We start from the raw sequence: 17,059 nt of genomic DNA, 5'->3' as shown, positions 1-17,059 counted from the left end.
GAAGGCCAACATACCATTTGCCTTTTTTACTGCCTATTGCACCTGCATGCTTACCTTCAGTGACTAGTGTACGAGAACACCCAGGTCTCGCTGCATATTCCCCTCTCTCAGTTTATAGCCATTCAGATAATAATCTGCCTTCCTGTATTTGCTACCAAAGTGGATAACCTCACATTTATCCACATTATACTGCATCTGCCATGCATTAGCCCACGCACTCAACTTCTCACAACTCACCCTCCCACCCAGTTTTGTGTCACCTGCAAATTTGGAGATCTTACATTTAGTTCCCTCATCTAAATTATTAATGTATATTGTGAATAGCTGGGGTCCTAGCACCAATCCCTGTGGTACCCCACTAGTCACTGCCTGCCATTCGGAAAAAGACCTGTTTATTCCTACTCTTTGTTTCCTGTCTGCCAACCAATTTTCTGCCCATCGCAATACACTACCCCCAATCCCATGTGCTTTAATTTTACACGCTAATCTCTTATGTGGGACTTTGTCGAAAGCCTTCTGAAAGTACAAATAAGCCACATCCACTGGCTCCCCCTCATTAACTCTACTAGTTACATCCTCGCAGAATTCAAGTAGATTTGTCAAGCATTATTTCCCTTTTATAAATCCATGCTGACTCTGCCGATTCTACCACTGTTCTCCAAGTGCTCTGCTACAAAATCTTTGATAATGGACTCTAGAATTTTCCCCATTACCGACGTCAGGCTGACTGGTCTATAATTCCCTGTTTTCTCTCTACCTCCCTTTTGAAATAGTGGGGGTACATTAGCTACCCTCCAATCTGTAGGAATTGTTCTAGAGTCTATAGAATATTGGAAGATGACCACCAATGCATCCACTATTTCTAGGGCCACTTCCTTAAGTACTCTGGGATGCATACCATCAGGCCCTGGGGATTTATCGGTCTTCAATCCCATCAATTTCCCCAACGCCATTTCTCTACTAAAACAGATTTCCTTCAGTTCCTCTCTCTCACTAAGCCCTGTGTTCCCAACATTTCTGGTATGATAGTTGTGTCCTCCTTTGTGAAGACTGAACCAAAGTATGCATTTAGTTGTTCAGCCATTTCTTTATTCCCCATAATAAACTTCCCTGTTTCTGACTGTAAGGGATCTACATTTGTCTTCACCAATCTTTTTCTCTTCACATACCTATAGAAACTTTTACAGTCAGTTTTTATGTTCTCCGCAAGCTTGCTCTTGTACTCTATTTTCCCCTTCTTAATCAATCCCTTGGTCCTCCTTTGCTGAATTCTAAACTGCTCCCAATCCTCAGGTCTGTTGTTTATCCTGGCCTCTTCCTTGGATCTAACGCTATCTCTAATTTCCCTTGTAAGCTATGGGTGGCTACCTTTCCCGTTTTACTTTTGCGCCAGACAGGGATAAACAATTAAATAAAAGCAAAATACTGCGGATGCTGGAAATCTGATAAACAATTGTTGCAGTTGTATAAGACTTTGGTTCGGCCACATTTGGAATACTGCGTGCAGTTCTGGTCGCCACATTACCAAAAGGATGTAGATGCTTTGGAGAGGGTGCAGAGGAGGTTCACCAGGATGTTGCCTTGTATGGAGGGTGCTAGCTATGAAGAGAGGTTGAGTAGATTAGGATTATTTTATTATAAAGACGGAGGTTGAGGGGGGACCTGATTGAGGTGTACAAAATCATGAGAGGTATAGACAAGGTGGATAGCAAGAAGCTTTTTCCCAGAGTGGGGGATTCAATTACTCGGGGTCACTAGTTCAAAGTGAGGGGGGAAAAGTTTTGGGGGGATATGCGTGGAAAGTTCTTTACGCAGAGGGTGGTGGGTGCCTGGAACGCGTTGCCAGCGGAGGTGGTAGACGTGGGCACGATAGCGTCTTTTAAGATGTATCTAGACAGATACATGAATGGGCAGGAAGCAAAGAGATACAGACCTTTAGAAAATAGGCAACAGGTTTAGATAGAGGATCTGGATCGGCACAGGCTTGGAAGGCCGAAGGGCCTGTTCCTGTGCTGTAATTTTCTTTGTTCTTTGTTCATCCAGGCACTCTTTAAATGTTTGCCATTGCCTATTCACCATCATCCCTTTAAGTAACGTTTCCCAGTCCGTCATGGCCAACTCATGCCTCATACCTTCGTAGTTTCCTTTACAAAGATTCATGACCCGTGTCTCAGAATCAACTACGTCACTCTCCACCTTGATGAAGAATTCTATCATATTATGGTCGCTCGTCCCCAAGGGGTCTCGCACCACTAGATTGTCAATTATTCCTCTCTCATTACACAATACCCAGTCTAGGATGGCCTGTTCTCTAGTTGGTTCCTCAACCTATTGGTCCAGAAAACCATCCGGTATACACTCCAAGAATTCCTCCTCTGCGGTATTGCGATTAATTTGATTTGCCCAACTTATATGCAGATTAAAGTCATCCATAATTACAGATATTCCTTTGTCACATACATAACTAATTTCCTGTTTAATGCCATTCCCAGCATCACCACTACAGTTTGGGGGTCTATATACAACCCCCACTAATGTTTTTTGCCCCTTAGTGTTTCTCAGCTCTACCCATTCAGATTCCACATCATCAGAGCTAATATCTTTCCTCACTATTGCGTTAATTTCCTCTTTAACCAGCAATGCAACTCCAAAGCCTTTTGCTTTTTGTCTGTCCTTCCTAAATACTGAATATCCCTGGATGTTCATTTCCCATCCCTGGTCACCTTGCAGCCATGTCTCCGTAATCCCCACTATATCATACCCGTTTACGTCTATTTGTGCGATTAATTCATCCACTTTATTGCGAATGCTCCGTGTGTTAAGGCACAAAGCCTTAAGGCTTGTCTTTTTAACATTACTTGTCCTCTTCCCACTATTTTTCAGTGGCCCTGTTTGATTCTGGCCCTTGATTTCTCTGCCTATCACTTTTCTTATTCCCCTTACAGTCTTTTGTTCTTGTCTTTGATCCTCCCTCCTCTGACTCTTTGCAAAGGTTCCCATCCCCCTGCCATTTTAGTTTACACCCTCCCCAACCATTCTAGCAAATACTCCCCCTAGGACATCAGTCCCTGTCCTGCCCAGGTGTAACCCATCCAGTTTGTATTGGTTCCACCTCCCCCAGAATCGGTCCCAATGCCCCAGGAATCTAAAACCCTCCCCCTCACACCATCTCTTCAGCCACGTATTCATCTGATATATCCTGCTATTTCTACTCTGACTAGCACGTGGCACTGGTAGTAATCCTGAGATCACTACCATTGAGGTCCTACTTTTCAACTTACTTCCTAGGTCCCTATATTCTGCTTTTCGGACGTCATCCTTTTTTTTTAAACCTAAGTCGTTTGTACTAATGTGTACCATGACCACTGGCTGTTCACCCTCCCCCTTCAGAATGTCCTTTAACCGCTCTGCGACATCCTTGACCCTAGCACCAGGGAGGCAACATACCATCCTGCAGTCTCTTTCGCAGCCACAAAAACGTCTATCTATTCCCCTTACCATTGAATCCCCTATAACTATTGCATTCCTACAATTTTTACTCCTCCCCTGTGCAGCAGAGCCAACCATGGTGCAACGAATTGGGCTGTTGCTGCTTTCCGCTAAGATGCCATTCACCCCAACAATATCCTAAGCAGTATACCGGTTTTCCAGGAGAATAGCTACAGGTGATTCCTGAACTGCCTGGCTAGTCCTCTTGCTCTGCCTAGTGGTCACCCATTTCCCTCCTGCCTGTGGGGTCTGAGCCTGCGGTGTGACCACCTCTCTATACATGCTTTCCATGATACTCTCCACCTCGTGGATGCTCCACAGTGTCCCCAGCTGCCGGTCCAGCTCCGAAACCTGGGCTTTCAGGAGCTGCAGCTGGACACACTTCCTTCACACATGCTGGTCCCGGGCACTGGAACTGTTCCCGGCTTCCGACATGGAGCACGAGGAGCACACCACGGCTTTGAGCTCTCCTGCCATGACTTAAATTAAATTTAACCTTCTGTAAGATCTTAATGTCCAATAATATCAGTTACTCTAGGGCCTTTCTTCCCTGGTCCTCGATAATACAGAACTCCCTAAAAAAACCCACTATATTTGAAATAAACTTTAAACTTTTAAACTTTTCTTACCTGAGATACTTACCCAGCTATTTAGAGCTATTCCCTAACAGCAGTGACTCACCAACCAATCACCTTGCAGCTCTACTGTGACGTCACTGTTAGCTTTTTTTTCAAAACTCTGGCGCGCTGGAAGAGGTTCGACTGCTCTCCGCTCCTCTCCCGGAAGGTAAGAGACTGGGCCTCGATCCTCGGGCTTGATTTATAGGCTCCGCTCTCGGCATTCTCCCCACAGGTCCGCTCCGCTCCTCTCCCGGAAGGTAATAATATTCCACTTGGAATATTCTTCCATATAATTACGCTTTGTGCAGAATAATTTCCTGATCTCTATCTTAAAAGCACTCTTCTCTAGCTCAAACCCACATCTCCTACATCTGTCAGCACTACTCAATTTAAAACAATATTCCAGGTTAACTTTTTCTAAATCCTTAATAATCTTACATACCACAATAAGATTGCCTCCAAAATGCCCCTTTCGTAACTGAAAAGTTTATATTTCCCTATTTTTCTCATAGCACAAACCAGAGACTGGGGATCAGTTATATATCTGAAGGTTGTGCCTTCAGCTGTCTAGGCCCCCAGCTCTGGAATTCCCTTTCTCATTCCCTCTCCTCATCAGAATCCCCCTTAAAATCCACTTTTTCTACCAAGATTTATCAGTCACACCTCCTAATCCTTATTCGATTCAGTGTTCAATTTATGTCTGATTATGCTTCTCGTGAAGCATTTTGGAATGTTTCTCTCAGGTTAAAGGCACCATATAATTACAAGTTGTTAATCACATGGCCCTTCTCTGCACTGCCTCCAGTGTCTGAATAACTGTGTTGTATCTTGGCTTCCAGAACTAAATACAGTAACTCAAGGTTCAGTCTGAGTAGAGCACAATCCAGTTTAATCATTATCTACTCTGACTTGTAATCTACGTTTTGACTATATAGCTGAGCATCCTATTTGCTTTGCTGATTGCTACTTTGCATTGCTGGAAGGTGTTCAGCATCCAGTATAACAGGAATCCAAAATCTCTTTCAGCTTCTTATCAAAGTCACAAATGGAATCCTATGTGACTGTGACAGAGTTGAACCATCCTTCTTGATCTGTCTGCAGCCTTCAACTCAGGCTGATCACACCATCCTCCTCCAAGGCTTCTCCACTGTTGTCCAGCTGGGTGGGACTACACTCGTCTGCTTCCATTTGAATCTGCCTAATCATAGCCCAAAGAATCACTTGCAATGTCTTCTCTTCCTGCTCCTGCACTGTTACTTCTGGTGTCCCCCAAGGATCTATCCTTGACCTCTGCTTTTTCTCATCCACATGCTACCACTCAGCAACATCATCCAAAAACACAGCATTAGTTTTTACATCTATGTTGATGACACCCAGCTCTACCTCACCAATGCCTCTCGAATCCTCCACTAAATTATCGGACTGCTTGTCTGACGTCCTGTACTGGATGAGCACAAATTTCCTCCAATTAAATGTTGGAGAGACCAAAGTCATTGTCTTCAGTCCTCGCTACAAACTCCATTCCCTAGCTATGACTCCATCCCTCTCCCTGGCAACTGTTTGCAGCTGAACAACCACGGTGTCATATTTGACCCCGAGATGAGCTTCCGACCACATATTCCCGCCATCACTAAGACCACCTATTTCCACCTGAGCTCATCTGCTGCTGAAACCCTCAGACTGGACCTCTAGACTGGACTATTCCAACATCCACCTTCTTGAGGTCAACCAGAACTCAGCTGCCTGTGTCCTTACTTGAAGCAAGTCCTGTTCACCTATTGTCCCTGTACTCACTGATCTATATTGCCTCAATTTTAAAATTTGCATCCTTGTTTTCAAGTCCCTCCATGGCCTCATCCTGCCTATTTCTGAAATCTCCTCAAGCCCCACAACCCTCTGAGATATCTGTATTCACTAATTCTGGCCGCTTGAGCATCCCCAATTATAATTGCTCCACCATTGGTGGTGATGCCTTCAGCTGCCTAGGCCCTAAGCTCTGAAATTCCCTCCCTGAACCTCTCTTTCTTGCATTAAAATGCTCATTGACTACACTTCAAAAAGTACTTCATTGGCGGTAAAGTGCTTTGAAACATCCAATGGTTATAAAAGGTGCTATATAAATGCAAGTCTTTTTTTTAAAACCAACCTCTTCGATCAAGGTTCTGACATCTGCCCTGATATTGCCTTATTTGGCTCGGTGTCAAATTTTGCTTTATAATACTCATGTGAAGTGCTTTGTTACAATTTATTACATTAAAGGCACTATATTAATATAAGTTGTTGTTCTTCGCCCGTAGCTATTTCAATACCATTCTTGGAAATGCATGTTATCTGTTTTTACTTCTCATGTGTGGCACTTTACATTTGTCTCCATTAAGTTTCATCTGTTATTGTTCTGCCTACTTACATATCCAGCTGGAGTTATAGCATCTGCACATTGCCCAGAACAGCTGCCATAACAATTTAGCCTAATTTCTTGAGAACTTAAAACAAAAATGATACTGCTTTACACTTCTGTTGCTGTTGAGAGTTTCTTTTCTCCACCTGGCTTTGGTTTGGTCAGCTTGAAATAAGTTGTAACTTCAGGCCTTCAGCCCAACTCCCAGCTTGCCTTGGGTACTAATAGACTGAAACATCAGGTTCTGGGCTTGATCCAAGCTTCCTGCTTAACTCAGTTACATTACAAATTGGGCCTTTGGTCAAACATGCTGTTCCTCACTGTGCTTCCCCTACTAGCAGAAAATGTACACCTTGAACACCAGCTTCTTTGTTCTCTCCTCTGATACTGTTCACCCTACTGAGTGTTTCCAGCATTTTCAAATTTTGTTTTAGGCAATGTAAGTTTTCACTTTTCTCATAATTTTAATAAAAGAACGAACTTGTATTTATATCGCGTCTTTCACAGGCTCAGGACATCCCAAAGTGCTTTACAGCCTATGAAGTTCTTTTGAAGTGTAGCCACTGTTGTAATGTAGAAAAGCAGCAGCCAATTTGCATACAGCAAGGTCCCACAAACAGCAATGTGATAATGACCAGATAATCTGTTTTAATGATGTTGGTTGATATTGACCAGGTCACCAGGAAGAACTCCCCTACTCTTCTTCAAAATAGTGCCTTGGGATCTTTTACGTCCACCTGAGGGGGTCGGTGGGACTTTGGTTTAATATCTCATTCAAAAAAGGCACTTTCAACAATGTAGCCCTCCCTCAGTAATGCACTGGAGTGTCAGTCTAGATTTTGTGCTCAAGTCTCTGAAGTAGGGCTTGAACCATAACCTTGTAACTCAGAGACGAGTATACTACCAGTGAGCCATAGCTGACACTGATAAATTACTAGTTTGTCTCCTCTGGTGTTAGACAGATGGAGTCAAAACTACGTGTAGTATTCAAGTCAAAAATGATTAGAGGGCAAAGGGATAATTGATCCATGATGGTGATAGGGGAGGGGGATAGGCAAACTGGAAGCAAACAGGGGAGGGGAGAGGGAGGAAAGATGGGGAAGAGATGGAGAAGGAGGAGGAAGATGAATGGGCATGGGCCTGGGGAAACAAGATAAGACAGGTTGGGAGAGAAGGAAGGGGGATGAGGATTGGAGGAAGAGAGAAAGAAGGAGAATGAGGTCAGGAAGAAAAGACAGAGAAAGATAGAAGTAATCTGGATTCTCATCTCAATGGGATGGGAGAGAGTGTTTGGAGATGCTGAAGTCTGCTTGCAGCTAGAGCATTAAATTCTTCTAAGCATGGGAGGTACGGTTTACCTTCTTAGACCCCCAAATCTTCTTTGTGGGGGTGGGGGGGGGGGGGGGGGGGGGGTGCGCAGCACATGTGTCCTACACACCCAACTGCAGGATCTTCAAGGCCCATTTTATACTGAGCGTCGTGACAAGCATGTGAGTGCCAGTACTTTATTTGTGTCTTAGTCCAGGAAGGCAGAACGGACTTACAGTCAACACAATCACACTGCAGCAATATCTATTAACATTCGGCATGTCCTGGCAGCAACTGCAGCATTCCCATCACCAAAGATGCTCCGATTTGGATTTCACATTCTTTCAATGGAAAGCAGATACAGGAGTTTAAGGAATGCAACAACTGGCCACCCTACTTTCAACTGCAGTGCTATCATAAATAGGTACATGCTGACACTTTCAAAATCTGTTTGCCCACTGAACCTAAAGTGTTCTGTATATTTTGAGACAGAATGCTGCAATCTACTTCGTATTTTTAATATATGAAATTCACCACGTTGGGTGGAATTTCCGCTTTGGGTATCAGCAAGCTGAGTGCAAAGTGTGCTCGAAATTGTGCTAGTGTCTTAAGTGAAGTTCAGGTTTCTGCTTAAACTTATTTGCCTGATCACAAAAGTAAAATTTTCCAAGAACCAGGACAATTGGACAGTGTTTTAGAATATAATTATTCACACCCTCCCCCGCCCCGCCGTTCCCTTTGCACTAACAAATAATCCTTGATGTATTTAAGAATGGAAACCTGGTGCATTTTTATTGATATAGCTGAAACTGGATTTATCACAAAAAATAAGCAATTTGCATAACAGTGTCCAGAGCACCATCTGCGAGGAACCTGATACTTTTAATTAACTGAAAATGATTTTAACCATACTGGATATCACTTACTAATTTCATTGATGTACACTAGTCAGTTTATTTTTTTTTTAAATAACGCTGCCTCCATGTGCCTTTGTGCCTAAAAAAAAACTCAATTTGAAGAGGGTCCTCAAAGGGCCACAAACAGGCGCAGCCAGCGGAAACGCGCCAAGCTCATTAATTCAATCTGGAGGTGTGGCCAATTCTGTGGGTGGGACTGACTTGCCGCACAACGTTTTTTTAAACCAGCATAAAAGAAAGATCGCTGAAACGCACTATGCACAGGATGCAAATTCCGCTTGAAACTCTTCAATCTTTTATGCTGGTTTGGCCAGTTCCAGGCAAATTACACTTACCTAGTAGAAACTCTGCCTCATTATATTTGGGTTTGATATTGCCAGCACACTTTCATGGAATTCACTTAATCTCCATGAGCAACATCACAAAAGGTAGACCAGCAAATAAAATATTAGCACATTCAACTTAATGAACCTGTGGTTAACTTATCTCAAGTTTGACTTTTTAAAAATTCTTTCATGGGATGTAAGTGTCGCTGGCCAGGCCAACATTTATTGCCCATCCCTGATTGCCCTTGACAACTGAGTGGTTTGCTGGCCATTTCAGTTAAGAGTCAATCACTTTGCTGTGGGTCTGGAGTCACATGTAAGCCAGACCAGGTAAGGATGGCAGAATTCCTTCCCTAAAGTACACTGGTGAACCATTTGGGTTTTTATAACAATCGATAATAGTTTCATGGTACCATTGCTGAGACTGGCTTTCCATTCCAGATTTTAATTAATTAATTGAATTTAAATTCCAGTAGCTGCCAGTAATGGTGGGATTTGAACCCGTGTCCTAGGACATTAGTCTAGGCTTCTGGATTACAAGTTCAGTGACACCATTCCCCTTCATTCTTCACCAGCTTCAGCGATGAGGGTGGACAAGAATCTTGCTCCATGTATCTGCTTGCCACTCAGTTACTCTGAAAGCAGCTGCTCAAATTGAGCAAGTATAAGCACAGGGGATGGAAGAAATAAATTTTAAATCAGGAACCAACATTTGAGGACCAAGAGCAACTCACATCAATATATGACATGGTACACTGGTTCTTAAAAACACTGCATTACCACAACTCGCTATTTTCCCAGGCTGTTACCTTAATTAAAATAAAACCAATTTCATTAAGAACCTAAAGTACTTTGGTTATATTCCTAAGCATTTTGCCTTTAAAAAAAATTCACAAACCTAGGTTACATCAATACTTCTGAATGATTCAAATCAGATCCCTATTTAAATATGTAAAGAATATTAGTGCTTTTTGTGGCAATGGTTAAGACTGTTCTTTGCTAAAGTATTAGGAGATTATTTCTTCAGCTATCTGGTCAGAGGTTTAAGCACTTGTAATGAATGCTTAACAAGCAATCATGGCAACTTGCACGTTTTTAAAAAGAGATCAACATCGGAACTCATATCTTGCATGCACAAAGCAAAACATGACGGCATAAAACAAATCAAATCTGCAGTACCATATTCTGTTGAGGGCCCAGTAATAACCCAGAGGTGGGAAGGAAGGTTTAGCAGCTGAGAAAACCAAAAGTACTGGTTCTCTGGAGAGCCTGCTGAATTTAAACAGCAGAACCTTGCTTAAATTTGTTGAATCTGTTTCCCTTCCGCAGCTAGCCAGATTGGGAGGCTGGCTTTTTGTCAAACGGGTAGGTCTGCAGCAGCAGTCAGAGGAGTGGAGCAGAGAGAGGAGGCGAATTGGAGACTGCGGGTCAGACATGGAAGGGGTGGTCCAATCATGGGGAAATTAATTGATTAGCTTGATGGTCCGGGGGAAAAGTCCTCCTTCCCAATAAGCAGTATTGGAAAAGCATTTAATTGTTCCATCCAGCCATTCTCATTTCCCTCCCAAGCTGCCAATGTTATTCTGAAAGGGAGCTAAAATGTGAGGGACACAGCTCATTAAAGTATTTAAATTTGGAACCAGGGTGCAGGTTAATCATACCTGAGACTGGAAATAAATGCAGAGCAGTTCTGTGACATAGCATAACAAAAGGAAGGATGGAAAAGTGTGCAAACATTTTGCGTCACTGTGTATTTCAATACTACGTGCAAATTTGCTGCATAGTTCAAAATGAAGCCAGTACATTTCTCAACGCCATGCTGCACATGAGCAGGTTTCCGAAGAAGAATGCATGTTTGTATTATGAAAGCCATATTCCTAATAGCACCATGAGAAAGCTAAGAAGTTTCAACAATTTATGATGCCATCAAGATACAAGTAATAGAAATGTTGCTGGAAAAACAAGATTAAAAAGCTAAAAGAATATCAAATTACGATCAGTATTGAGTGTAGCATCTGAACACCATCACCCCAGAACAGGCAGAAATATATGTGCAATACATTTTACTTGCAACTACCCCCTGAGAAGACTAAAATAAAAGCAAAATACTGCGGATGCTGGAAATCTGAAACAAAAACAAGCATTTCTTGTTTTTGTTGGCCCCGAGAAGACTATACTGGCAGTAATTTCCACCTGAGAATTTAATCGTTTCCTGCTTCCACTGTTAGATGGTGTGAACACAGGCTAGATGTGTTGCAGGTGAATAAACTATATCTCACACAAAAACTGCAATGCAGTTCTGAGATTTTGGGCCTAACAGTGTTAAAAATGAAAACAGGATACATTACGTTGATGAGTTGGCCAGCATGTAAGGAATTTGGCTGTACTGCAAAGGATACAAACAGCTATTGAAAACAATGGAAATTCTGAGGTTCACCGAAGTTACAGCATAAACAACAATTTGCATTTTTACAGTGCTTTTAATTAAACAAGATGTCCTAAATCAAGTGGAAAGGGTTAAAAAACATGAATCAGTGAACCTACTTCCTTTATTTTTGCAGTTCATCTATAACCTACATTTTGTCTGTCTCCTGTCAAATGGGCAAATTCTACCATCTCGTTTCCAAATTGACTGAAGATTTGTACAAACTCCTGAAAGCTGCTGACTTTTTCTAAGTGTTCCAAAGTTGCAAGAACCTAAAAAAAGACAAAACAAACAAAAAACACTTTACTGGAAAAAGTCATTATAACATGCAAAATTAAAGCAAAATTACAAAATTGCACTACTACCCAAAGCTGAACCAATAATAATGTAAAATGCCAGCAAGATCCTTTAGCTCTCCGGCTCTAACATCACCACTAAGCTAAGAGAAACAGCCGTAGTGGACATAGTGAGATGTCCACTAATGAAAACCACAAGATGGTAAAGATTACCAATCAAGTCAACACCTTAAGAAGTGTTTAAAAGAGCCAAGCCTAGATTTTCTGCTCCCCTTTGTGTCACCATTAAACGGGAAGCCGGAAGCGAAAAGTTGAAGGAAATTCTGCCCTTCTGGAATTCCACTCGTGTGCACAACACAGATGGGAGCACACACTTCAAACAGGCAGGCACTGCATGCTATTCCCCACCAATCTGATTTGCAGAATATCAGATATTAAACATACCCATGCGAACTGGGCAGTCAGAGTTACTAAGTTGCAGTAAGTATATAGAGATTACGGAAAAGATAAAGTGCCAGATTCCCTTCAGCGTTGCGTTAAATATTTTTCTTCACTTTTTTTCCCATGGCGGGATTTAGGCTCACCTGAAAGTTTGTGTCAGTTTATCTACATTTACTTTTGCTGCTAGCACTATGACTGGCACGAATGGGAATCCCTCTATCTAACATGTTCAAAAATATAGGAGTGCCTCGGGGGCGGGAGAGGGGTAAGAGAAAAGCTGATAAGCAGATAAGCAAACGCTCTGTTCCTAACCACCAGCATACAAATTCCTGGATCTGCCAAGGTGAGGATGCTTTGCTTTGGCAGATTAATGTAGGTGGAAGATCCTCTTTCCAAAGGGAATATCCCAATGCCTGGCTAATAGTAATGTTGAACTAAAAACAGAAAATGCTAGAAATACTGACCAAGTCAGGCATCCAAGGAGAGAAAAATAGAGTTTATGTTTCAGGTTATCGTCAGAAATGAAAAAAACGGCAGAGGTTTTAAGGAAGTACAAAGCCAGGGAAAGGTTGGAGCAGGTGGTGGGAAGAACAAAAGGGAAGGTCTGCGTTAGGTTGGAAGGCAAGAGAGATTAAAGAACAAAAGGGATGATGGTGCAAGGCAAAAGGAGATGGTAATGGGACAGGTGAAGAAACAAAAGATGGGTCTAGAGGAGGTGTAAAAGGAAACAGCAGAATCATTACCATCAGCTGATGTCCAAATAAATGGGGGCAGAGGTTATGATCTGAAATTGTTGAACGGCAAGTTGAATCTGGAAGGCTGGAAAGTGCCGAATCGAAAGATGAGGTGCTATTCCCCAAGCTTATGTTGAGCTTCATTAGATCAGTGTAGTAGGCCAAGGTTAGAGTGAGAGTGTGCAGAGAATTAAAAACAACAGAAACTGGAAACTAGAGGTCACGCTTGCAAACTGAACCGAGGTTTTCTACAAAACGGTCACTCAATCTGCATTGGGTCTCCCAATATAGAGGAGAACGCATCGTGAGCAGTGAATACATTAAAATAAACTGAACGTACAAGTAAATCGCTGATCCACTTGGAAGGATTGTTTGAGGCCCTGAGCGGTGGGAAGGGAGGAGGTAAAAGGGCAGGTGTTACATCTTCTGCACTTGCATTGGAAGATGCCGTCGTGTTGGGGATGATTGAGGAGTTGACCAGGGTATCGCAGAGGAAATGGTCCCTTTGAAAGGCTGGAAGGGGAGCGGCAACCTGTTTAATGGTGGCATCACACTGGACGTGGCGGAAATGGTGCAGGATACCTGTTGAACGTGAAGGATTGGAAGGTGAGGACAAGGGAAACACCATCATGTCTCTGGGAAGGAGGGGAAGGGGTGAGACAGAAGTGTGAGAAATTGAACATACAAATGCAAGGGCCCTGTCAACCAAGCTGGAGGAAAATCTTGGATTGGGGGTGAAGGAAGACATACTGAAAGCATTGGTATGGAAATGGGTATTGTCACAACATATGTGATGGAGGAGAAACTGGGAGAATGGAATACAGTACTTACAGGGAACAAGGTGTGAGGAAATGGAGTCTAGATAGCTGTGGGAGTCAGTGGCTTACAGTGGAAGCTCGTAGGTAGCCTACACCCAGAAATGGAGACACACAAGTCGAGAAAGGGGTGGGAAGAATTGGAGAAAAGAGAGGGATGGAAATAGGAAGCAAAGTTGATGAAATCTTCCAGTTCAGGGCAAGAGAAGGAAACGGCACTGATACAGACATAAATGTATGGGAAAAAGAAGTGAGGGAGTGACCCGAGTAGGACTGGAAGAAAGAATATTCCACATATCCCACAAAAAAGCAGGCATAGCTAGGACCCATGGGGTCCCCATAGCAACACTCTTTATTTGGGGGAAATGCATGGAGTTGAAGGAGAAGTTCAATGTGAGAACAAGGTCAGCCAGGAGAGAAGGGTGTTGGGGGATAGAGACAGGTTGGACCTCCGTTCAAGGAAGAAGCGGACAGCCCTCAGGCCGAAATCTAGCTCAAAGCTGTCCTGGTCCACAGTCCCACTTCATCTTTCACCTCATCCAGCACTTTAAGAAAAAATAGGTTTTCTTCCTTTTCAGTGTCAAGGATTGCTAGCTTCAACAAACCTTGGATACCAACACCTCTCGATTCATCTTCCCTTTCACTTTCCTCTAGTCCCATCCATCCTTCCAATCTCAATCTCTGCCATGTTCTGAAGATGGGACAAAGGGCCTACTGTGTGGGGCAAGACTTCTGGCCAAAGCGATGGACGCGGAGGTGAAGGCGATGATAGAAGAGTTCAGCATCATGCTGAGCTCGAAATTCATTGAGGTGGGGGAGTAAGGGGATGAAGCTTAAGCCTTTGCTGAGGACTGATCATTTGAGAGGGAATAGTGAAAACATGGCATCAGAAGAGGCAAAGAATGAAACAGAACTCCAAACCATGACAGCTTTGAAACAGAGGACAGCCTAAGGGTTGCCCACTTCTTTCTTGAAAGAAGGCCCAACCAGTCCCCATCCTCCACCGCTTGGGTGAACTTTTTCTCACACTGACCAACTTCTCCTTTGATGCCACTCACTTCCTCCAAATAAAAGGTGTTGCTATGGGGACTCTATGGGTCCCAGCTAGGTCAGGCTTTTTGTGGGATATGTTTCTTCCAGTCCTACTCAGGTCCCCTTGCTCACCTCTTCTGGTACTTTGATGACTGTGTTGGTGCTGTCTCCTGCTCCCACCCACTACTGGAAAATTTTATCAACTTTGTTTCCAATTTCCAACCTTCCCTCTCCTTCACATGGTCCACCTGATTCTTTCCTTCTCTTCCTTGACTTGTCTGTCTCCCTTTCTGAGAATAGACTATCAACTAATATTCATTATAAGCCCAGTGACTCCCATAGCTACCTTGACTACACTCTCTCACACCTCACTTCCTGGAAGGACTCTAATCTGTTCTGAGTTTCTCCGTATCCTTCACATCTTTCCTGACCGTTACATTCCATACCAATGCTTCCGATGTGTTTCCCTCTGGCCTCAACCAAGGTTTCCCCTCTTCATTGTTAACAAGACCCTCGCTGATGTCCATTCCATTTTTCACCTCTTCCCCCTCCTTCCCAGAAGCACATCAGGGTTTTCCTTGTACTCATCTTCCCACCCCACCAGCCTCCATACTCAATAGTCCATCATTTCTGCCATCTCCAGCGCAATGCCACCACCAAGCATCCTCCCCTCTTCCTTCCTCTTTCACCATGTCAAAGGGACAGTTCCCTCCATTACACTCTGGTCTACTCTTCAATCAACCCCAGCAACCCCTCCCCTTCCTACAGCAGCTTCCCATGCAAGCGCAGGGTCGTAAAACCTACCCTTTTTCTCTTCCCTTTCCACTGAACACAGCCCCAAACACTCCTATGTGAAACAGCAATTTACTCGTACCTCTTTCAAATTAGTATACTGTATTCACTGCTTACAACGTGGTCTCCTCTACATTGAGGATGCCAAACACAGATTGTGTGACAGATATGGGAACACCTCTGTTCACTTTGCATGACCCTGAGCTTCTGGTCGTGAACTTGAGCTTCCGGTCGCCCATCATTTTAATTCCTTGCCCCACTCCCACTTTTTTCCTCTCTCAGCCTCCTACACTGTTCTAAAGAAGCTCAATATAAGCTCGGGGAACAGTACCTCATCTTTCAACTGGGTATTTTACAGCCTTCCAGACTGAACAATTTCAGATCATAATGTCATGCAGACCCCCACCTGCCAAGAATGAGGCTCTCATATTTCACCACATGAACATTAAAACAAAATTGTTGCTGGGAAGAAAAGAGGGCCTATCACAAGGAATTGCCAGGCCCCATGCCGGAAAGACCATTTTTGCATACTAGCAGACAGTGTTGGAGCAAAGGAACCAGTCCCTGCTCCCCCAATACACAGAAGGCGTGGTCAGACCAGTTTAGTCACATGACTGACTGGCTGTTGGAGTTTTTTGAATTTGAACTTGCCACAGAGTTTTAAAACTCAGAAAGCTCTTGACTCCTGGACTGAGGACATCTCTCTCCTGTCTGCTCATCTCTTTCTCACGGAACTGAAAACCCATTGAAGACACATGAACCTCAAAAGAGAAAAGTCTCCTACTGTGAACAAGGTTTAAGAAGAATACTGGATCCCAACGAAAAGCAAGAATTACCCACAAAAGGACTTGCAGTGAGCTTGAAGCACAGTATTGAGAAACTTCTCATATTGCCTCAAACCTCTCAACTTTATTTTTTCTTCTGCTTTTTTCTGTCTCTATTTGCATGTGCGTATTGCATATGCATGCTAGCGTGGGGCGTGGCGTGTATCCATAGGCGTTAACTGAATTAGAGTTAAAGTTTAAGTTTTAATAAATTTCACTTTTCTTCTTTAAACTTAAGATGGCCTGTTTGTGCTCATTTCTTTGCCTTATAATTGGAAAGTGGTGAACAAGGATTCATCAAGGGGGGGCACAAAACATGGTGTGTTTAAAAAACAAAATCCTGTTACAATAAGACCAGGTGAAGGCTAAAAAAGACCCCTAGACACCCTTCTCACCTGGTCGTAAACATAACCTCTGCTCCCATTTTTTTCCGGATAGCATCTGTTACTAATGATTCTGCTATTCCCATTTCCATCTCTTCTGGACCCGTCTTTTATTCTTCACTTATCATATTACCATCTCTTTCTGCCTTGCATGATCATTTCTTTTATAATTTCATCTTTCATGCCTTCCACACTATTACAAACTTTCCTTTTGTTCTTTCCTCCCCTCCCCCCTTTCCCTGCCTCTGTACTTGTTGAA

The 17,059-nt window shown here is 43.1% G+C and overlaps 1 protein-coding gene across 1 annotated transcript in view; it reads right to left on the bottom strand.

Moving 5' to 3' along the window:
• The window catches only part of ctnnal1 (catenin (cadherin-associated protein), alpha-like 1), a 412,359-nt gene that overhangs the window by 141,174 nt on the left and 254,126 nt on the right, over nucleotides 1–17,059 (bottom strand). Inside the window, exon 4 of the mRNA XM_068011975.1 lies at nucleotides 11,636–11,755. Within this exon, the coding sequence (XP_067868076.1) occupies nucleotides 11,636–11,755 (120 nt within the window). The remainder of the gene's footprint in view (nucleotides 1–11,635; nucleotides 11,756–17,059) is intronic.

This window comes from Heterodontus francisci, chromosome 2, assembly GCF_036365525.1.
Source record: "Heterodontus francisci isolate sHetFra1 chromosome 2, sHetFra1.hap1, whole genome shotgun sequence".
NCBI lineage: Eukaryota > Metazoa > Chordata > Chondrichthyes > Heterodontiformes > Heterodontidae > Heterodontus > Heterodontus francisci.
Note: the sequence above shows the minus strand (reverse complement) of the source record. Positions and strands in the feature narration are given on the sequence as shown.